This window comes from Hypanus sabinus, chromosome 10, assembly GCF_030144855.1.
Source record: "Hypanus sabinus isolate sHypSab1 chromosome 10, sHypSab1.hap1, whole genome shotgun sequence".
Lineage (NCBI taxonomy): Eukaryota > Metazoa > Chordata > Chondrichthyes > Myliobatiformes > Dasyatidae > Hypanus > Hypanus sabinus.
Window position 1 is genome coordinate 94,331,029 of NC_082715.1, and position 23,675 is coordinate 94,354,703.

The 23,675-nt window shown below is 42.9% G+C and overlaps 1 protein-coding gene across 2 annotated transcripts in view; it reads right to left on the reverse strand.

Moving 5' to 3' along the window:
• Positions 1–23,675, reverse strand: part of LOC132400859 (glutamate receptor ionotropic, kainate 2-like) — a 626,396-nt gene that overhangs the window by 243,035 nt on the left and 359,686 nt on the right. For both annotated transcript variants that reach the window (XM_059982332.1, XM_059982331.1), the window contains 3 exons: positions 23,342–23,523; positions 13,065–13,118; positions 11,549–11,722 (listed from right to left, as the gene is read on the reverse strand). In XM_059982332.1, coding sequence (XP_059838315.1) covers positions 11,549–11,722; positions 13,065–13,118; positions 23,342–23,523 — 410 coding nt within the window. The remainder of the gene's footprint in view (positions 1–11,548; positions 11,723–13,064; positions 13,119–23,341; positions 23,524–23,675) is intronic.

Consider the following 23,675-nt stretch of genomic DNA (forward strand, 5'->3'; position numbering starts at 1 on the left):
CACATTACAACAGTGGTGTGCAGAAGAACATCATTGAGCAGCATAACACATTGAACCTTGAAGTCTTCCACAGCAGCATAATACATGAACATACACTCAGTGGCCATTTGATTAGGTACAGAAGGTGGCCACTGAGTACATTATTCTATGTGCTGTATGTGATATATGTAGTGTATTCTGCACCTTCGTGCCTGAGAAAAGTTGCTTCATTTAGCTGTAAACATATGCACAGTTGAATAACAATAAACTTGAACTTGAATATATTTCTTCACCAGGCTTGCTATTTCTTTATTCCACAGTATTATCTCGCAAACGTTATTTTCCAATGGTCTAATGTCCACTCTTGCCTCTCTTTTATTCTTCTTAATTCTGAAAAATATTTTAGTGTCTTTTATTAAAAACAGTTGTGGGCAAGTATGTTCTCAAAAAATCATTCAGAGTCTTCCTCAACCAGAAACCATGAGATCTGCAATCTGCTAATGGCCAGATCAGTGACATTCAGGTATGGTGACCAAGTAAGATACAAGTGGTCCAGGTACGATCTCTGGGGAGTCAGCTCACATGCAAAGTGGCAATTCTGGTCTAAACCTACGTCACTGAGGGACAATCAGCAACTGTGGCAAGGGTCTTACAAAGTGAAACCAAGCAACATAAGTTGCAAAAAGGCTTGGCTCCCAGATGAGCTCAATGCTTTCTATGCTTGCTTTGACGATCAAAACCGTCACAAAATTCCCACAGTCCCTAATGACTCTGTGCTTTCAGTCTCTGAGGCTGATGTGATAGCATCCTTCAGGAGTGTGAACCCACAGAAAACATCCAACTCAGACTGGATACCAGGTCGACTTCTAAAGACCAGTGCAGATTAACTGACCAGAGTGTTCACCAATATCTTCAACCTCTCCCTTCGACATTCTGACGTACCCATCTTCTTCAAGCTGGCTTCAATCTTACAGGTACCTCAGAAGAGTATGACTCAGTGACTATCACCCAGTAGAGTAGCAATTACATCCACTGTGATAAAGTGCTTTGAGGGATTTGTGATGAAACATATCAACTCCTGCTAGAGAAGCAACTTGAGTCTGCTCCAATTTGCCTACTGGCACAACAGGTCCACAGCAGATGCCATTTCATTGGCTCTTCACTCAATCTTGGAACACCTAAGCAGCAAAGATGTTACATACATTAGGATGTTCTTTATTGACTACAGCTCAAGATTTAATACTATCATCCTCTCAAAGCTAATCATTAAGTTTCAAGTCCTTGGCTTCAATACTTCCTTGTGCAACTGGATCCTCAATTTCCTCACTTACAGAGCCCAGTCAGTTCAGATTGACAATAAAATCTCCTCCACAATTTCCATCAGCGGAGGTGCATCACAAGGCCGTGCACTTATCCCCTGCTCTACTCGCTTTATACTTATGATTGTGAGGCTAATCATAGCTCCAGGATAATATTTGCTACCACCATCACTGTCGTCGGCTGACTCAAAGGTGGTGATGAATCATCATATTGGAGGGAGATTGAAAATTTATCTGAGTGGTGCCACAAAAACAACCTCTCACTCAATGTCAGCAAGACCAAATACCTGATTATTGACTTCAGGAGGAGGAAACCAGAGGTCCATGAGTCAGCCCTCATCGAGGGATAAGAAGTGGAGAGGATCAGCAACTTTAAATGCCTGTGTTATTATTTCAGGGGACCTGTCCTGAGCCAAGAATGTAAGTGCAATTATGAAGAACACACAGCAGTGCTTCAACATCCTTAGAAGTTTGCAAAGATTTGGCATGACATCTAAAACTTTGACAAACTTCTATTGATGTGTAGTAAAGAAAATGAATCTCCGGATTGAAAAATGATGACATATATGTATCTACTTTGATGATAAATTTAGTTTGGACTTTGAACTTTTTACATTATTGGCTAGATTATCTTCATATTTCATCTTTTCTCTCAATGTTTTTGTTGCCTTTTGTTGGTTTTTAAAAGCTTCCCAATTCTCTAGCTTCCTACTTATTTTTGCTATATTCCATACCATCTATTTGACTTTTATGCTGCTTTGATTTCCCTTTTCAACCATGGTTGCTTCTTTCTCCCTTCAGAATGCTTCTTCTTCTTTAGGATGAACCAATCCTGTGTCTTTCAAAATGCTTCCAGAACCTCCATTCATTGCCTGCCAGTGTCCCCTTCCAATCAACTTTGGTTAGTCCCTCTCTTGTATTTCTGTAGCTTCCTTTGCTCAACTGTAGTACTGATACATTTGATTTTAACTTCTCCATCTCAAACTGCAGAGTGAATATTATTATACTTTGATCACTGACTCTTGTGGGTTCCTTGGCATTAAGCACCCTAATCAAATTTAGTTCATTACACAACTGCCCATCCAGAACTGCTTTTTTCCTAGGTCCCTTTGACCACAAGCTACTCAAAAAAGTCATCTCATAGGTATTCTACAAATACCTTTTTCTTCTGGAATCCAGCACTATCCTGATTTTCCCTTTCTACTTGCATATTGAAATTCACTGTGACCATTGTAATATTGTTATTTTACATGCTTTTTCTATCTCCCTTTGTAATTTGCACCTCACATCCTGCCTGTTGTTTGGAGTCCTGTATATAAGTCAAACAAAGGTCTCTTCACCCTTGCAGTTTCTGAAATCTACCCACAAGGATTCTACACTTTCTGATTTCTGTTTCCTTCATAAGGATTTGACTTCATCTTGACAAATGAAGTCACACCGACCCCTCTGCCCAATTGCTTGTCCTTTTGATATAATGTGTGTCCTTGGATGTTAAGCTCCCCTCTGTGAACTTCTTTCTTCCACGATGTTGTGATGCCCACAACATCATTCTTGCAAATTTCTAACTGGGCTACAAGATATGACCTTATTTTGTATTCTGCGCAGATTCAACTATTACACCTTCAGTCTTCTACTAACTATCTTCTTCAATCTGTCTCCACATTTCCTTAAGTTAAATATCTTCGGAATATTAAAAGAAACCAAAGCAAAACACCTGAAATAAACTTACATGATCAAGGAGAGAACATGTAAGATACAAATTGCTGCTCCAATGTTCCTCATTTTGTACCAGTGCTTCCCTCATTGGTCACCTGTGAATATGTTAATGTCAAACACCTCTCTGCATTCTTTCCTTTGTGGTATTTCATTCTTACATTACATCCCATCAGCCCTTCTGTTTCACCATGAGCTTCCTATCCATCTATTCATATCCTCCATTTTCCTTGTTGAAGTTGTGGATATTTAGTCTGATATCAATTTCAACTGTCAGAAATAAAAACACTAACTGGCAATGAGTCAGAACAGAGTCAGTCACGATGGTCACACCTGAGGACAGCTCATCTATAGCAAGGTGGACACATGCAATATTAATGAAAATCTCCAGATTTTGTATCTGAATAGGGAAGCAGCAGAATGGGTCTGAAGAGAAAAATGGTAAAGTATGGTGTGCTCAAACATGAATTGAATTATGATATTAAATCTGCACACCTTCAATACAATCTGGAGAACATGAATAGTAGGAAAGTTGGGGTGAAACAAAGGGATAGAAGAGATGAATGAATGAATAATACAATGTAGAGAATGTAGAGAAATGTGTATATATATTTACAGATTACCAGTGAAGGAACCACAGTATATAAAATCTGATATGGCGGAGCAGCAGTAGGGATTCAGATAAAGAGCAAGAAGGAAGCTAAGGAATTAATATCCTCTATATCAGTTGCACAGATTCAATCAGAAATAGGCTTGGATCAGTTTTAACTCAGCATTATGTGCATGATATATGATCATCATTTGCCATAAATTAGAACTTTCCCTTGAGAAAGATATGTGTGGGATAATAGATTAACTGAAAATATCTGATCTGGAAGCAAATACTATTCTATAGCTGGAATTAATAAGGTTTCTTCAGGCAAAATAAAGGAAGCTTGGTACTATATCTAGGCATGTTATTCTCTGTCAGTGAGAGTTTGACATTAGCAGTGGGTAATGAAAAACAAAAATGTGATTCTTATCTCTCCTATTAATAATTCCTTGCATTGATAAATACAACAAGGAATATCTTTGTTTAAAAAACTGTATTTCAAAGGAAGATAGTTTTTCCCTTCCATTAATTCCTCCAGAGGCATATTACTTTAAATGTATAGGTATATTATAGTTTGATTACAAGATGTTGTAAAATTCAAATTAATTTATTGTTTGCATTAAACAATGTCTGGGGGTAACCGACTGCATTTTCATTCATTTGATCGTACAGTTGAACCCAGTAACAAGTTTCCTCAATAACAATGAAACATGTTTTAAATTTGACCAACTCTATAGTCTTTGTAAACTACTCAAAAAGTGACTCGCTTTGTATAGTCAATAATAGAGCATGGATTTGATATATTTCTCACATTTTAGCTTAGTGGATACAAAAAGGGAGCTAAGGCCTTAAAATGGAAGATTCTTGGGAATTAGGGAGAGGTGAAATTCACCGTGTTAAAAAAATTGCATCATCTCAGTTTAGCTTTTAGCTTTAGTAGTCTGCCCAAGAATGACATGGATTATCATTGAATTTTGAACAGCTTGATATAACTCACTTTGTTCCACTTTGTCTGAGTTGAATCTGATTTTGCAAAGGTCCACATCATAACACAGATTCATATTTTGGCATCTACCTACTTAACTGGAACAAGAAGAAGGGATATCTTAAATTAAAGAAACAACAAGTAACAGAATTGGAACAGCTACTACACCTGCCCGTACACTTCCTCCCTCACTACCATTCCAAGTGAGGTGACACTTCACCTGTGAGTTTGTTGGGGTCATCTATTGTATCCGGTGCTCCCAGTGTGGCCTCCTGTATATTAGTGAGACCCGACATAGACTGGGAGACCACTTCGTCGAGCCCTTTCACTGCATCTGCCACAACAAGCAGGATCTCCCAGTGGCCACCCATTTCAATTCCACTTCCCATTCTGACAAGACAATCCATGGCCTCCACTGAAGCCAGACTCAAGCAACACACACAAAATTCTGGAGGAACTCAGCAAGCCAGGATGCATCTATTAAAAAGAGTACAGCTGACATTTTGAACCGAGACCTTTTGGCAGGAGTGGAGAAAAAAAGTTGAAGAGTAGATTTAAAAGGTGGACGGAGGGAAGAGAGAAACACAAGGTGATATCATAGAGGGGGAGCAGTGAGAGGGAGCTCCTGTCGAAGGAAAGATTTAAACTTCTTCGGGGTAGGCATCCCTGAAAGAGACTTCACAGTGTAGTAGTCCAATCACAAACAAGAGAAATTCTGCAGATGCTGCAAATCCAAGCAACACACACAAAATGTTGGAGGAAAGGAGTCCAGGCAGCATCTATGGAAAAATGTACAATTGATGTTTCAGGCCATGATCCTTCGGCAGGACTGGAGTAAGAAAGCTGAGGAGTAGATTTAAAAAGTGGGGGGTGGGGGAAGGAAGAGAGAAAAACAAGGTGATAGCATAGAGGGGCAGACAATGTAACAGCTTCTTCCCCCAAGCTATCAGACTCCTCAATACCCAGAGCCTGGACTGACACCTCACTCTATTGTCCTGTTTATTTATTGTAATGCCTGCACTGTTTTTGTGCACTTGATACAGTCCTGTGTAGGTCTGTAGTCTAGTGTAGTTTTCTCTGTGTTGTTTTTTTTTTTACGTAGTTCAGTCTAGTTTTTGTACTGTGTCATGTAACACCACGGTTCTGAAAAACGTTGTCTCATTTTTACTATGTACTGTACCAGCAGTTATGGTCGAAATCACAATAAAAGTGACTTGACGACTTGACAGTGAGAGAGTATTTAATTGAATTCCTGTTGAAGGGAAAATTGAAACTTCTTCAGGGTAGGCATCAGTTAGGTTGGAGGAGCAGCACCTTATATTCCATCTGGGTAGCCTCCAACCAGATAGCATGAACATCGATTTCTCCAACTTCTGATAACTGAACGCCTCTCTCTTTCTCCATTCCGTATTTCCATTTCCCTCTCTCACCACATCTCCTTAAGTGCCCATCACATCTCCCTGGTGCTCAACCCCTGTCTCTTTCTTCCATGGCCTTCTGTACTCTCCTATCAGATTCTCCCTTCTCCAGCCCTCTTTCACTAATCGACTTTCTAGCTCTTTCTTCACCACTGCCCCCTGCCAGTCTCACCTACCACTTGTACTTTTTCCTCCCCTCGCCCACATTCTTACTCTGAGTCCTCATCTCTCATTTCCAGTCCTGATGAAGGGTCTCTGCCCAAAACATCAACTGTTTACTCTTTTCCATAGCTGCTGCCTGCCCTGCTGAGTTCCTCCAGCATTTTGTGTGTGTTTCAAGTAACAGTTACTGTATTGTTCAACTTATAGCATTTGGTAGATCTCGAAAGTAAATGGAGATTTCTTGGTACAAAACAACATTGCCTAAAATGCTGCCAAATTGTTTCCTGAATTTGGCAACAAATATTACAGGGCCTATTGAAAATAAGTAGCTGTCCCTAAAACAGCACAAGGAGATACAGATATCCTCCTCCTCATAGCTTATCACTGCAACTTTGATTTAACACTGCATACTCAAATTCTTGTTGTGACTACAGTTGGGCCTTAATTGATTAGGGTAGTCCTTTATGTTATTTTTACAACAAAACATGAAAACACCTTTTAATTCTTTGAAATAGATTGAAATATAAATGATGTAGTGTGATATATTGTAATGTTTGATCACCCTCATTAATTAATTGTAAGGAACGTTCAGAAGTTGAAAACAAAATCTCACCAACTGATGAGGATATTAAGAAGGAATCACCAATGAATTGATCTGGTTTCTTATGACATTGAACACCACAACATCTATAATATAAATTCAGTGCACAGTTACCATCTCTTTGGCAAAGTTTTTGTTCATGGCTTCTACGCAACTTGGTTAATTTGATTCTGCTTAGCAAAGTGTGTTTACTCATTTAAAGCCACTGCATAAATATATATTTGTGATGAATGCACAGCCAGATTGGTTTGTAATTCAATAAACTTCACAGTGACACACAGTGTGGCTCTAGCTATGCTCGAGCAACTCAGTCTTGACTCTAACGTGGGTGTTGCCTGTAGTAGGCTTGAATGGTCATCCTGCAGTGACTTGCTTTCTTTTCGGTTCAGTGGAGGTTGACACAGGTTAATAACTTACTGTAAATTGGTCCTAATGTAGGTTTTAAACATCTACAGGGGTCTAGCCATTGAAGATCCTTGCAACTGTTCATTTCTGGATTTGCATCATCCTTGATTTAATTAGTTCTACCATTGATAGATGCGTCTTTTAGTTGCCTTTGGCCCCAGGCCATTGAATCCCCTTGCTAAAGCTCTTCTGCTCCCTTAAAATCTGTAGAATTCATTGCCATGGCAGCTGTGGAGGCCGAGTCACTGGATATATGTAAAGCAGAGATGGATAGCTTCTTAATTAGTAAGGTTACCTAAAGTTATGGGGAGACAGCCAGAGAATGAATCAGCCATGACAGAATGGAGGAGCACACAATGGGCCAAATCACCTAATTCTTACTCTGTCTTATGGCCTTAAAAGGAGCTCTTTAACATGATATTAGGTCCTAATCTACTATTAGCTCCTGGTATGTTCGGTGACAATCTTGTTTGATAACTTTCCAGTTGATGCTACTGACTGAAAGATTACTTTCCTCAGGTTATGAATAAAATAATACATCCTCTGAACTAATACAACACAGCAAACATTAAAGTACACAAGTTAAAACAGATGATAGCTAAGGTAATTAACAAAGGAGAGTTATGCTAATGAAGTTGGAAGGCTTGTTAGATCTTTTTAATTATGCATGCAAAACTTCAGGCAGATTAAGTAGTGTATTGAGATAGGTTCAACTTTAGACCACTTTGTTCACATTACTATGACTAAAGATCAGTCATTCTCAATGCAATTTTTATATGATCATAACTGAATGAAGTTTCTGTAGCAAGGATGGAACATTGCTGGAAATACTTAGCAGGTCAATCTCCATTAGGAGGGAAAACAAATTCATTAATGGCTGTGGCTGGAGTGCTCTTTCTATTACAATTAATCAGCAATTTTTAAAGAAGCTTCATGAAAGGAAGGAGAACAAAATAAAGAGAAAATAACTGAAATACAGGAGCCATCTAATAAAATAGCCGCTGAGTATATGTTCATGGTTTTCTGCTGCTGTAGCCCAACCCCTTCAAGGTTCAACATGTGTGTTCGGAGATGCTCCTCTGCACAACACTTTTGTAACACGTGGTTATTTGGGTTACTGTCACCTTCCTGACAGCTTGAAAGAACATGACCATTCTCCTCTGACCTCTGTCATTAACAAGCAAACACGAGGAAATCTGCAGATGCTGGAAATTCAAACAACACACACAAAACGAAGTTAGTCTTGTTGAAGGGTCTCGGGCCGAAACGTCGACAGTGCTTCTCCTTATAGATTCTGCCTGGCCTGCTGTGTTCCAACAGCATTTTGTGTGTGTTGTCTGTCATTAACAAGCTGTTTTTGCCCATGGAACTGCTGCTTGCTGTAATTTTTGTTTTGCCTGTCACGCCATCTTCTGTGAAATCTAAAGGTTGTTATATGTGAAAAGCCCAGGAGATCAGCAGTTTCTGAGCTACTCCAACCACCCAATCTGGCACTAACAATCATTCTACAGTCAAACTCACTCACATTACACTTCTTCCCCATTCTGATGTCTGTCTGAACAACAACTGAGTCTCTTGACCATGTATTTTCGCTTTGTGTTGTTGCCATATGATTGGCTGATTAGATATTTGCATCAAACAGAGGGTCTATCTATAGGTACAGGTGTATCTAAGCTACTGGCTATTTGCAGGAGGCAGCTGTATGGCTGAAATTATATTAACAGGAGATGATAGCAGGCCTTCTGAAGCAACTTAAAGATTTCCATGGCAAAGAGATTAGATGGAAAAAGGTATTTGGGAGAATACAAGGCCTGGGTTTGCAGAGAAGCACTGAGAAGAAGCTGATAAAAATGGCAACAGTTGTCACAATTGGCTGTACTGTAGTATTTACCAAGAAATTCAATGTTGGCCACCTGTGCTAAATGTCCAATTGAGATGGCATCTTGCATTTCACTTCCAAAATTAAATTCTATTAGTCAATGACCTGAATTTTGGAAGCAGAGCACAACATGTGAGCGAGAACCTCTTTCTCCTCATCTCTTCTTTATGAAAATGCTAACTGAGCTACCCAATAACTCCAGATTTTCTGCATTATTCAATGATTTTCAGCGTCACAGCCTTTAGCTTCTCGGTCTTATAGTTTCCACAATATTGGACACCTTTAACTTGCTATTTTTCAAGCTAACTGCTTTCAGCTTCTCTTGTTAACACATCAGTATGAAAGGATATCACTCAATATTCCACAATTAAGTGCACAAAGATAAATAATAAAAGTAAGTCAAATGTATAGGTATCTAAAAATTGTAGAATATAGAGTACAACTTGAAAATCTGCACTAGCTTCATGGAAGTTTCTCTCTAAATTGTCCAATTATTAAAATATATTAATGGCTCCGTCTGTCTAAGTAGACAATGGACGTGCCTGGTATAGGACTCAGTTGGGTGTGGAACAGCGCTGGCTGTGGCTGAATAAGCCGATTCTTGAGCAGCAGTCCTTGGCACGGCTACTGCACTCGAAGCTGGGTAGTGACTGCCACAGCTTTCCTTCTCCTCCTTCTGTCCGACCACAGTCGAGTTTGTTTTTCCTCTGCATTGGCAATGCCTGTACATATAGCCCGTCGCCAGGTGCAGCGATTTGCAGCTGTTTCTTCCCAAGCGTCCACCCTGATATCAGCAGATTTCAGGTCACGTTTACAAACGTCCCTGTAACGCAGTAGTGGGTGCCCTATGGGCCGGGATCCTGTGGCTAGTTCTCCATATAGGATGTCCTTGGGGATGCGACCATCCTGCATATGGTGGAAGTGGCCAAGCCAGCGCAGTCATCGCTGTGTGAGAAGGACATACATGCTTGGCATGCTGGCCTGGTCCAGGACATCCTTGTTTGGCATGCGGTCTTTCCAGGAAATGCCGAGGGTCCGACGCAAGCACCATAGGTGGAAGCTGTTGAGGCAGTGCTCTTGGTGCACGTAGGTTGTATATGATTGGATAGAGTAGTCTGGAACTCCCTCATGACTCAATATGTCAATTCTCAGTGCATTTAAGCTTTTTAAGTTTGCAACACAAATTCTCAAGATTTCCACATGTAATAAAAACACTTTACTGGTCATCCTAAGAGGCAAGTATCATATTTAATTTTGTTCATCTCACTAAATAATTCTTGTAATGAGAACAGCACAAGCAAGAAAAAAAACTAAATGCGTCCTAGCAAAATTATGCTTATATAATACTGTAGTTCTAAAAACAACACTTTAACGGATTTGTAAATCTAAAATGTCAGTTAAAACAGTATACTTCAAAATAAAAGTTTGATTAGGTGCTCATAATCTGGTAGTAGTGAGTGCTATTTTAATTTTTAACTGAAATTTGCTCAGTATGCTTTGCAGCAATCAGCATTGGCTGCAGGTTTTGTTGCTGACATTAACTTAACTATGCCAATGTAGAATAGATGCATAAGATGGTCCACGTCACGAATATATATTGGTTCAAACTTTAAAATCAGTAGCAAACTGATGATGTCTCTAAAGGAGCCAAAAGCAAATTGCTGGAGGAATTCAGTGTAGATCAAGTGGCATCTGTGGAGGCAAAGACATGTTCAATATGTCAGGTTGAAAAACTGCATCAGCACTGAGGGTGTAGAGGGAATATAGCCTGTAGAATGAGTTGAGAAGAAACATACACCCTAACTAAAACAAGCCTGCTTAACTGCACCTTTAAAGTCTGTCCTTACCACATCATTTTGCGGAGAATATTGGAAAAAATGTTTCAACTCCAATGTTATAACAACAAAGTAGATATTTCAGCAGACTCAAATTGCTGAAGGAACTTAGCAGGCCACGCAGCTTCTCCGTAGATGCTGCCTGATCTGCAGAGTTCCCCCAACATTTGTGCTCAGAATTTCCAGCATCTGCAGAATTTCTTGTGTTCTAAGATTTTTCAACAGCTCACAAGTCATTCCTTCTGCAAATTTACTGTGAGGGAAGAATGTTCCAAGTGCACCAACTCTATCCCAGGGAGTCCTCTTCTTCCATTATGACCTCTAACCCACCATCAGCTTCTCAGTTCAGTGCATCTAAGCTCTGACCTGAAAAATGATGAATGTAGCAGTAGAGCAGGAGATCAGCTGCACAAGCTTGTGAATACCATCCACAAGATATGAGCTGGTGCTCAAAGAGTGCCCCACTGCAATTCTCTATTTTTCGATTGGAAAGTAATGGCAAAAGCTATACAGTTTGGGCTAATTTTCTCATTCCAATCTTCAACATGTATGATAAGACAATGAATTTCATTTCATATTGTGGTCACATTATTGTTTCTTGAATTGAATAAGACTGACATTTTTTTGCAATGTGATAGCATGTAACACCATTTCTCATACCGTCATGAAACCATCCAGCAAGCCTGAGCCAGGTTTGGGAGGGGCTTGCAATCTTTCCATCGACCATTTTTCAATTATGGAGGCAACCTGGCTGTTCTCAGTGTTGAGAATCTGGAACCCCGTCATATTCACTCCACTGTAACGGTAAGGCTCCAAGTCCAAGGCAAAAATATCCTGAAACAACATCCAGCAACAAGACAAGTTGTTGTTTATTCTGGACTAAATATTCTGTTACTGTATTTCTTTTTGTTCATGCCTTTTTAACTACATTTAATCCAAATGAAAGATGTGACTTTGTTTTCCATTCAATGTTTATGACTATATCTATAAAGGACAGCAAATTTTACCCTTTGTTAACTTAACTGAAGGTTGACCTCCTCCAAAGATACAATCATGGAGCGTAAGAATTGTACTGACAATAAATTGTTCAAGTGAGGATGTTCAAAATTCAAAGATACAAAGTTCTTCCAGGGGGTTGTTCTCAGAATATTAAAACAGCAACTGAAAAGAATCAGTGAGTAAGGATGTTGTATCATTTCTAAGGGAGTTTGTCAATGCTAGTGTTGCCATGGGTTATCTTTCTGTCTTTTCAGGCAGTAAGCAAGGTAGGTTTGAGAGGAGATACTTATATAAATTAAACAGTGTTACAGGTGTTAAATATACCCGAGTTATGCAAAAGGTTGGGCAGGCTAAGACTTTGTTCATTGGAATGTAGGAGACTGAGAGGTGATTTTACAGAGGTGTATAAAAAACCCTGAGAGGTATAGATAACATGAATGCTCACTGCCTTAATCCCAGGGAAAGGGAACAAAAAGGGCATAGGTTTCAGATGAGAGGGGAAAGAATTTAAAAAATACCTGAGGGTCAACTTTTTCATGCAGAGGAATTGTATATGTGGAATGAGCTGCCAGGGAAAGTTGTTGAATCAGGAACAATAATGACATTTCAACGACACTTGAATTAGTACATGGATAGGAAGAATGAAACAGGCCTCCAAACAAGCAATTGGAACTAACTTGCATGGGCCATTTGGTCAGAATGGATGAGTTGGCCAGAAGGGCCTGTTTCTGTGTTGTAGTGCTCTATGACTTGGTCATCTGTAATCCAGGTTACAACATTTTCATAACGTAGGTTTAATAATATTGAAAGTAATTGTGGTTAGAAACTATGGATAAGGCTACACCATTTCTACAATGTTGACGTTACCAACAGTAAGGGAGCAAATTTAAACTGCAAACTACACTGGGGAAAAGGTAAATTTGAGACAAGTGAGGATGTTCAGAGTTTTAAGATACTGGGAATGCCGATATTCCATAAAAACAATACAAAATATTGATGTAAATCAGCAGAGCAAAATGATAAAATGATGCTGTTCAAGGTTTATTGTTGACTGACACTTTTCCAATGCATTACATTGGTGAAATGAAAGAGAATAAGGTGAAAACAAATCAGCCATTCATAAATGAGAATCTTCCTTACACATCATGTAATGACATTAAATTGTTCAATTGCTTACCAAGGTAGTGAAAATGTAATGATAATATTCAGTCATCATTCCCATTGACAAAGCCTGAGAAAGAAATGAATAGACAAGTCAAGTTCCAACACCTACATATTAAGAGAAATATTCAGAGCAAATCAACAGAACAAAAACATAAAATGACTTCCACAGTACAATTAGAACAAACCAATTGAAAACTCCCACGTTTCTCAATCTGACATTAAAAATGGTGGAAGAATGATTCAGCCACTCAGCCATTTTATATTATTAGAGTCTCATCATTAGGGGCCTTAGTACAGTTACAAATAGGCTTCATGGCATATAAGATCTGTTGGGTATTCAATTGGGAAGTTGTATTCAAAATGAACATGGTTCTATGCTCATTAATACAAAACAGTACAAAGGCAAGTTTCAGATAGAAAAGAAACTGTAAATCTTCCTTGAACCAACATAACTGGAATGGCATAATTTAAAGCAATTGTTTCTTTTGCAGTTGTTTCCTTCTGTTCCTTTCTAATAAAAATCTGCTTGCTACACTGAGGGCAATATTCTGGTTCTGTTTTATTACCCAGCCACACATAGTACAATAAGATACAGGAGCTGAATTAGGCCATTAGGTTCATCAAGTCTGCTCTGCCATTTCATCATGGTTGATCCATTATTCCTCTCAGCCCCATTCTCCTGCCTTCCCCCCTCCACCCCCACCCCCATATCCCTTCCTGTATTGACCAATCAAGAGACCTGTCAACCTCTGTCTTATATATACAAAAAATTCCTCCTGACCTCTATTCTAGAAGGATATCCCTCTATCTTGAGGCTGTATCCTCTGATCCTAGACACTCCCACCATAGGAAAAATCTTCTCCACATCCACTCTATCAAGGCCTTTTGATAGGTTTCAATTAGGTCATCCCTCATCCCCCTAAGTTCCAATGAATACTGGCCCAGAGCTATCAAATGCTCTTCATATGACAAGTGCTTAATCCTGGTATCGTTTTCATGAACCTCCCTGGAATCTTCTCCAGTTTCAGCACATCCTTTCTAAGATAAGGGGCCCAAAACTGTTTACGGTACTCCTCGTGAGGCCTCACCAATGCTTCATAAAATATGAACATTATATCCTTGCTTTTATTTTGAAATGAATGCTAACATCTCATCCACACCACAGACTTAACCCATAAATTAACCTTTAGGAAATCCTGCACAAGGATTCCCAAATCCTTTGCAGCTCAGATTTATGTATTTTCTCTCCAATTAGAAAATAATCAACACTTCCATTCCTTCTACCAAAGTGCATGACCATACATTTCCCAACACTGTTTCCATCTGCCCTTTCTTTGCCCTAATCCGTCTTTCTGTGGTCTCCCTATTTCTGCAAATCTACCTGCCCCTCCACCTGTCTTCATATCATTTGAAAACTTTGAAACATAGGTGTCATTCCATTGGCATGTAACGTAAAAAGAATAGGTCCTAACTCAGACATCTGTGGAAAACCATTGGTCACTAGCAGCCAACCAGAAAAGACTAATACCATGGGCTCGTAACTTGTTAAGCAGCCTAATGCAGGGCACCTTGTCAAAAGGCCATCTAAAAATTTAAGTACAGAACATTAACTAATTGTCCTTTGTCTACCCTGCTTGTTATTTCATCAAAGAATTCCAACAACCTTGTCACAGGCAAGATTTTCCCTTGAGGAAACTATGCTGACTACGGCCTATTTTATCACGTGCCTCCAAGTACCCCGCACCAACTCTACTTGCATGTTGAAATCCCCCATAACTATTGTAACATTTCCCTTTGGCATGCATTTTCTATATCCTGTTGTAACTTGTAGAACACATCTTTACTACTGTTTGGGGGTCTGCATATAACTCTTTTCAGGAGCTTTTTACCTTTGCAGTTCCTTAACTCTATCCACAATGCTTCTGACCCTGTGTCACCTCTTTCTAATGATTTGCTTTCATTTTTTATCAACAGAACAAAGCCGCCCCCTCTGCCTTCCTTCCTGTCCTTTTGATACAATGTGTATTCCTGGGCATTAAGCTCTGAGCTTTAATCTTCTTTCAGCCATGGTTCAGTGGTGCTTACAACATCATACTTGCCAATCTGTAACTGAGGTCACAAGTTCATCGACCTTATGTAGAATAAAACACAATCTTCAATGCAAATATCTCATTTGCCGTTACTGGTCAGGATTGTCTGTAAATCTCTATTTTTTTTGTGTGTTGAAGTGTCATGATTGTTAAAGCAGTGACTGTACCTTTGTTGTTCCCCATTCACATCCCTGCAACAGTTGTCTTGAATCTTTGCTGTGTATATCAGGAAATTACTAATTTGCATTCTCAAATCTGTGGTACAGACTGAGATAGCTTTGCAAAAGCTGTCATGAATATGCAGCTGATTTGCTCCTTGCAACAAAAAAACTGAAGCAGAAGTACTACAAATTGAATTACACAGGAAAACTGCACTGAAAAGGGTAAAAATAAATAGAAAAATGAACATTTCACATTTAGTGGAATGATTAAAGTTCAAAGTAAATTTATTGTCAAAGTACATGCAGTATATGTCTGATGCACTATCAATAACTCACACTGAGACGTAAGGCGAGATATCAGCTTTTATTGACTGGAAGAAGGAACCAGGAGTGAGTGTCTATCATACTATGTCCTGGAGACTGAGGCCGAGCGTCAGGCCTCAGATCGCCTTTATACAGGGGCCTGTGGGAGGAGCCACAGGAGCAGTCAGCAGGGGGCGTGTCCAGACAGGCACATAGTTCACCACAATGTCATCAGATACAACCTTGAGATTTGTTTATTTGTGGGCATACTCAGTAAATCAAAGAAACAAAACGGTGTAGCGCTAAAATAATGACACAGAGACGGTAAACTGCAGTTAAAGAAGATTTTATTCAAACTTCACAGCCTTGCTTTAAAGCCTCCCTGATCCCGCCCTCCCCGGGTGCGGATGCTGTAGGCGGCATGTACTCACAATCTCGCACAGGCTTTTCCCTTTGTTGGTGAAGCAGACCTGGCGCCCTTTTCGGATTGGCCTTTGTGCCGGCGTGCTGGCTATTTGTGAGCTGGTTTGAGTGCACTAGGAAGTGGCTGCCCCCCCCACAAAACCGGCAATACACCCCCCAATGTCCACAGTCTGGGCTGGACACTGTTTGGGAGGTCGGCCTCTGTGCCGCGGTGCCGGAAACTCGACCGGTTGCGCCAAGTCCACATGGGCCGGTTTGAGTCGGTCCACCGTGAAAACCTCCTCTCTCCACCCAACGTCCAGCACGAACGTGGACCCGTTGTTCCTGAGCACCGTAAACGGCCCCTCGTAGGGCCATTGCAGCGGTAGCCGATGCCCGCCCCTTCATATAAACACAAACTTACAGTTCTGCAGGTCTTGGGGTACGCAGGTCGGGCTCTGCCCATGCTGCGAAGTGGGTATGGGGGCCAGGTCACCGAGCCTCTCGCGTAGTCTGCCCAGGACTGCTGTGGGTTCTTCCTCTTGCCCCCTTGGGGCCGGTATGAACTCCCTGGGGATGACCAGCGGTGCGCCTTACACCAACTCGGCCGACGAGGTGTACAGATCTTCTTTGGGCGCCGTGCGGATGCTGAGTAGGACCCAGGGAAGCTCGTCCACCCAGTTAGCACCTCTCAGGTGGGCCATGAGAGCCGACTTTAGATGACGGTGGAAACGTCTGTGGGTGGTAGGCAGTGGTGTGGTGCAGCTGTGTCCCCAGAAGGCTGGCCATAGCTAACCACAGGCTGGAGATGAACTGGGCACCTCTGTCGGAAGTAATGTGGGCCGGTACACCAAAGCGGGACACCCAGGTGGCGATCAGTGCCCGGGCGCAAGATTCGGAGGTGGCGTCGGTGAGCGGGACTGCCTCTGGACATATTGTGAACAGGTCCACGATAGCGAGGAGGTGTCGCGCTCCGCACGACACTGGCAGGGGGCCCACGATATCCACATGAATGTGGTTGAAATGCCGGAGGGTGGGGTGGAACTGCTGCGGCAGAGCTTTAGTGTGCAGCTGCACCTTGGCCGTCTGGCAGTGCATGTACATTCTGGCCCATTCACTGACCTGCTTGCGGAGTCCGTGCCAAACGAACCTGTTGGCTACCATCCCGACAGTTGTCCTGATGGAGGGGTGCGCTAAGTTATGAATGGAGTCGAAAACACGTCGCCGCCAGGGTGCCGGGACGACGGGACGGGGCTGGCCGGTGGCAACGTCACAGAGTAGGGTCCTCTCACCCGGGCCCACGGGGAGGTCCTGGAGCTGCAAACCGGAGACTGCGGTTCTGTAACTCGGGATCTCCTCATCTGCCTGCTGCGTCTCTGCCAGCGCCTCAAAGTTTATCCCTTGGGAAAGGGCATGAATGTTAGGGCGAGAGAGCGCGTCCGCCATGACATTATCCTTACCCGAGACGTGCCGGACATCCGTCATGTATTCAGAGATGTAGGACAGATGGCGCTGCTGGCGGGACGACCAGGGATCAGACACCTTCGTGAACATAAAGGTAAGCGGCTTGTGGTCCGTGAACGCGGTGAAGGGCCTACCATCTAAGAAGTACCTGAAATGCCGGATCGCCAGGTAGAGCGCCAACAGTTCCCGGTCGAAAGCACTGTATTTGAGCTCGGGTGGCCGCAGGTGTTTGCTGAAAAAAGCCAGGGGTTGCCAGCGACCCGCGATGAGTTGCTCCAGTACCCCACCGACTGCCGTGTTAGATGCATCCACTGTGAGGGCGGTAGGGACGTCCATTCTGGGTGCACTAGCATTGCGGCGTTTGCCAAGGCTTCTTTCGTTTTAACGAAAGCGGCGGTGGACTCCTCGTCCCAGGTAATGTCCTTGTCCGGATCCGACAGCAGGGTGAACAGCATGATTCGGGCAGCTGAAGGGAGGAAGTGGTGGTAGAAATTGACCATACCTACGAATCCCTGAAGGCCTTTGATTGTGGTGGGTCGGGGGAAATGGCGGACTGCGTCTACCTTAGCAGGCAGAGGGGTCATCCCATCTTTAGTAATCCTATGGCCCAGGAAGTCGATGGTGTCGAGCCCGAACTGGCACTTGGCCGCGTTGACTGTTAGACCGTACTCACTCAGTCGGGCGTAGAGTTGACGAAGGTGGGACAGATGTTCCTGACGACTGCTGCTGGCTATGAGGATGTCATCCAAATAGATGAATGTGAAGTCCAGGTCGCGTCCCACCATGTCCATTAACCGCTGGAACGTCTGTGCGGCATTCTTCAGGCCGAGCGGCATGCGGACGAACTTGAAAAGGCCGAACGGGGTGATGAGAGCCGTTTTGGGGATGTCGTCCGGATGCATCGGGATTTGATGGTATCCCCGGACGAGGTCTACCTTGGAGAAGATCCATGTGCCGTGCAGGTTTGCTGCAACATCCTGAATGTGCAGCACAGGGTAGTGCTCCGGTGTGGTAGCCTCGTTCAGCCTGCAGTAGTCACCGCATGGTCTCCAGCCCCCTTTGGACACCATGTGCAGGGGGATGGCCCATGGGCTGTCGGACCGCCGGATGATCCCCAATTCCTCCATCCTCCTGAACTCCTCCTTTGCCAGTCGGAGCTTGTCCGGGGGAAGCCGCCGAGCACAGGCGTGGAGGTGTGGTCCCTGGATCGGGATGTGGTGCTGTACGCCATGTCGGGGCATGGCTGCCATGAACTGCAGTGCCAAAGCCGATGGGCAATCCGCCAGGACTCTGGTGAAGTCGTTGTCGGACAGCGTGATGGAGTCGAGGTGAGGGGCTAGCAACTGGGCTTCTCCCAGGAAGAACGTCTGAAAGGTCTTGGCGTGGACCAGTCTCTGCCTCGGCAGGTCGACCAGCAGGCAGTGAGCCCGCAAAAAATCCGCACCCAGAAGCGGTTGGGCTACGGCGGTAAGTGTGAAGTCCCACGTGAACTGGCTGGAGCCGAACTGTAGCTGCACTGTACAGGTGCCATAGGTCCTTACCGTGCTGCCATTCGCGGCCCTCAGGGGGGGACCTGGTGCCCTGCTGCAGGTGTCATAACTCGTCAGAGGTAAGACGCTGATCTCGGCTCTGGTGTCGACCAAAAAACGGTGTCCCGACCGCTTGTCCCACACATACAGGAGGCTATCCCAATGGCCAGCCGCCGTAGCCATCAGTGGCGGTTGGCCCTGGCGTTTCCCGGGAACTTGCAGGGCGGGCTACAGCGGTGGGCTTCTGCGCCCCACCGCTGGTGGTAGAAACACCATTGTTCATTGGGCTCCTCACCCCTGTCTCTGGGTTAGCGGGCTCTGTGGCTGGGTCTAGTCTGGTTTGCTGCTGGGAGCATGGCTGCTGGGATCTGTGCGACGGACGTCCCACTCACCTTCTTGGCGTTCCACAGCAAGTCCGCCTGGGCTGCCACCTCCCAGGGGTCGCTGAAATCCACGTCGGACAGCAGCAGGCGTATGTCCTCGGGCAGCTGCTCCAGGAATGCCTGCTCAAACATGAGGCAGGGTTTGTGTCCACCAGCCAGAGACAACATCTCATTCATTAAAGCCGACGGAGGTCTGTCTCCCAAGCCATCCAGGTGCAGTAAACGGGCAGCCCGCTCATGCCGTGAGAGTCCGAAAGTCCTTATGAGCAGGGCTTTGAATTCCGTGTACTTGCCGTCCGCTGGGGGAGACTGTACGAACTCCTCAACCTGGGCCACTGTGTCCTGGTCGAGGGAGCTCACCACGTAGTAGTAACATGTATCCTCTGAGGTTATCTGCCGAATGTGGAATTGGGCTTCTGCTTGCTGGAACCAGAGGTGAGGTCACAGTGTCCAGAAGCTGGGCAGTTTCAATGAAACCACATGAACAGATGCGGCGTCAGTCATCTCTGGTCCAAAAATCATTTGGACTGTCGGGGTCACCAATTGTAGCGGTGTGCTGCACACAGCACTAAAATAACGACACGGAGTCGGTAAACTCCAGTTAAAGAAGATTTTATTTGAACTTCACAGCCTTGCTTTAAAGCCTCCCTGATCTCGCCCTCCCCATGTGCGGATGCTGTAGGGGTCACGTACTCACAATCCCGCGCAGGCTTTTCCCTTTGTTGGTGAAGCAGACCTGGCGCCCTTTTGGGACTGGCCTTTGTACCGGCGCACTGGCTATTTGTGAGGCAGTTCGAGTGCGCTAGGAAGTGGGTCGCCACAACGGAATCAATGAAAGACCACACCCAGCAGGACAGATAAACTATCAGTGGGCAAAAGACAACAAACTTTACAAATGCAAAAAAAAGAATAAATAAGCATTAGTTATCAAGAGCATGAGATGAAGAGGCCAGCAATGTGAGTCCATAGTTTGTGGGAACAGTTCAGTGATGGTGCAAGTTGAGTGAAGTTATTGACACTGGTTCAAGAGTTTGATGATTGAGGGGTAGTAACTGTTGTAGGGTAGTAACCTGGTGGTGTGAGTCCTAAGACTCCTCTACCTTCTTCCAGATGGCAGCAACGAGAAGAGACCATGGGTTACGTGTTGGGGGGCCCAAAAGATGGATGCTGCCTTCCTGCAACAACACTCTGTGTAATTGTGCTCAATGGTGGGGAAGGCTTTACCCATGATGTACTGGCTTGTATCTACTACCTTTTCCATTCAAAGGCATTAGTGTTTCCATACCAGGCAACGATGCAACCAGTAAATAATCTCTTCACCTAACACCTTTTGAAGTTTGTCCAAGTTTTAGACATCATGCTGAAATTATGGAAGTTGCAGTGCTGCCATGCTTTCTTCATAATTGCACTAACCAGCTGGGCCCAGGTCAGGTCTTCTGAAATGATAACACTGTGGAATTTAAAGTTGCTGACCCTCTCCACCTTGGATTCCCCTGAAGAGGACTGGCTCATAGACTTGTTTCTTCCTCCTGAGTCAACAGTCAGGTCCTTGCTCTTGCTGTCATTGCGCAAGAGGTTGTTGTGGCACCACTCAGCCAGATATTCAGTCTCCCTCCTATCTGCTGATTTGTGACAAACTCTGATTCGGCCAATGACTGTGGTGTCATCAACAAGCTTAACTATGACCTTGGAGCTGTGCATAACCACACTATCTTAAGTGTAAAGTGATTAGAGCAAAAGGCTAAGCACGTAGCACACAACCTTGTGGTGCACCTATGTGTTGAAGAAGATTGTGGAGGAGGTACTGTTGCCAATCTTAACTGATTGGGATCTGGTAGTGAGAAAATTATGGACCCAATTGCAGAAGGAGGTTTTGAGGCCTGCTTGAAGCAGGTGGGTACCTAGACTGCTGAAGCAAGAGTTTAAACATTCTGGTGGATTAGCACAGGTCTACAGTACTCGGCTAGGCACCCCTTCTGGGCCAGATAGTTTCCATGGATTCACCCTCTTGAAGGATGCGCTGTCACAACCATGGGTTCGGCTGCGCAGCAGCTATGACAACTGCACTCGTGAATATGGACACATCAGCTAATTATTATTTCATTGTGATAGTATTTAATTCCATTCATTCTGTTGTAGTACTTGTTGAGACTTGTACATGGACATAACTACGCTTCCTTATCTGCATTCCGCCTTCCCTGAGGAATTGGACTGAAGAGTCAACTGACTCTGAAGACAAGCGGTATTCGTTTTATTCTTAGCTTTTCTTTTCAGCCGCAGTGTAGGCTTTGTTTTTGATTTGAGTGTTTTAGTCAACGGCCCTGTTTGGCCTAGCCTGTATTTCTGTCTTCCTTTAACTTTGTTCGCATTAAAGTCTGTTAAATATCGACCTGCTTCAGTATCTCTCACTCCGCACGGGCCATATCCGTACCAGGTGACATGCTTGCACATTGGCTCTCAGGGTCATCGGGAACTGTGAGAGTGTCCTCCATGTTTTGATGGCCAAAGCGAGCAATAGAAGGCATTGAGCTTCTACAGTATCCAAATATATATTACAGTGCTACAGTATTTCAACCTGTTAAAGTATTTTAAATATACAGTATATACCCTCTTTATTTCCCACCACTGGAAAAATTAACTCTTTATTTACACTGCCAAATACTTTCATCATTTTGAATTGTCTTTGTTTAATTTTACCCCATTTAGCTCGAACATATACTGGCCCAGCTTCACCTCGTAAATAAGTAGTCACATAACTTCAGATAACAATTCTTTGTAATGCTCAACTACACCCAAAGGGAGCCATATAATTGAATCAAATTCAGGCTCTCCTTGTCCCCTTTTTGTAAAAATATTACATTTTTGATAAAGATTAAGTTTCTAGGTGAAGAATTAACTCACAAGAAGATTGATTAGAGGTGGATCAAAGCCAGTGGGTGATGGTTATGTAAAAATTACAACTTTATTTTACCAAGCAGACATTGCCTGGCTAATAATAATGTTAACTTTAAACTTCATCACTGACATATTACTAAACCCACAGTAAGTGTTCCCAATGGCAAAACAAATTTGAAAATGCAATAGTTATGCTAATATCTTGTAAGCTTATAGCAAAATTAAATATTTATCAAAAGCTAAAGGGGTTCAACACAGCAGTGGTTTAGATGTAACAGAATATGTAATATGCTACACTAAGCAGAGGCAAGAAATTCCCTCAGAGCTGCTTCTGTACTTCAAGAATTACTTTACTAAAATTGAATGTGAGAATGGGCTTGGATTTTGCTGGAAGTAACTCTGGAAAAGCAGTTCAGCAAAGGGACTCAAGCTTGAGCTTTTAACTCTGCTTCTCCCTCCACCAATGCTGCGTGGCTTGATGAATATTTGCTGCATTTTGAGTTCTTTTTATTTCTGCGTGAGTGAAAAAGCTGAGAGGAACTTCCCTTCTTTTATCTGAAAGATTCTAAACTTTGCAGGTTTTATTTAATGTGCTTAAAATTTGGTTTATTTACTGAGCAGCTTCAGAAACAAAGTGAAGCAACCCATCATGGTAACACAAACAGAATAATGGCACCCAATAAACCTGACTCTGAGCCACTGTTATTGTGACGAAGGTGTCACAATAAAAGGTGAGAGAGCAAGAAAACCTTGTGCTGTTAGTTGTATGGTATGAATTTTGTGTGGGGAATGCCACATACAGATTTGTATCTGCTCTTTCTAAATCCATTACTATTTCCCCCATAGAGAAAGTCCAAATCAGGAAGATGGGAGCAAAACCTTGTTAATAAACATGTATTTATGTGCCACCATCATCAATATTGATGACTCCTCTGGGTCTGTAAAATTCATACAACTTGAAATCCATCAAGGAGGTGGGATCTGCTTACGTCTTATTTGGTAAAATTATAGTTCAGCCTGTTTTAACCAAAAGGACTTTTGGTTTGGTCCTGGAACTGCTTACCTGTTTCAAGATCCCAGCCGCCATTTCGTGACTACAGTCAAATATTATGTGGAATTCCTTGTTCCTTTTCATTTCCTTCAGCAAAGGCTTGGAATCCTTTGTATCTGCAGGAAGCTGCCGAATCTTCAAGCGGATACTATACCGAGATGGAGCTTTAATGAGCTCTTGTAACCGAATCAGACCTTAAGGAGAAAAGAAAACAATGCAAATACAACATAAGATATCTGACCTTGTGGAGTGTGGGGGCGGGTGAGAGAACATTTCATGCTGTCACAGAACATGAAAAATAATTGGCAGTTTTTCACTTTGCTGCACGTTACACAAAAATATAATG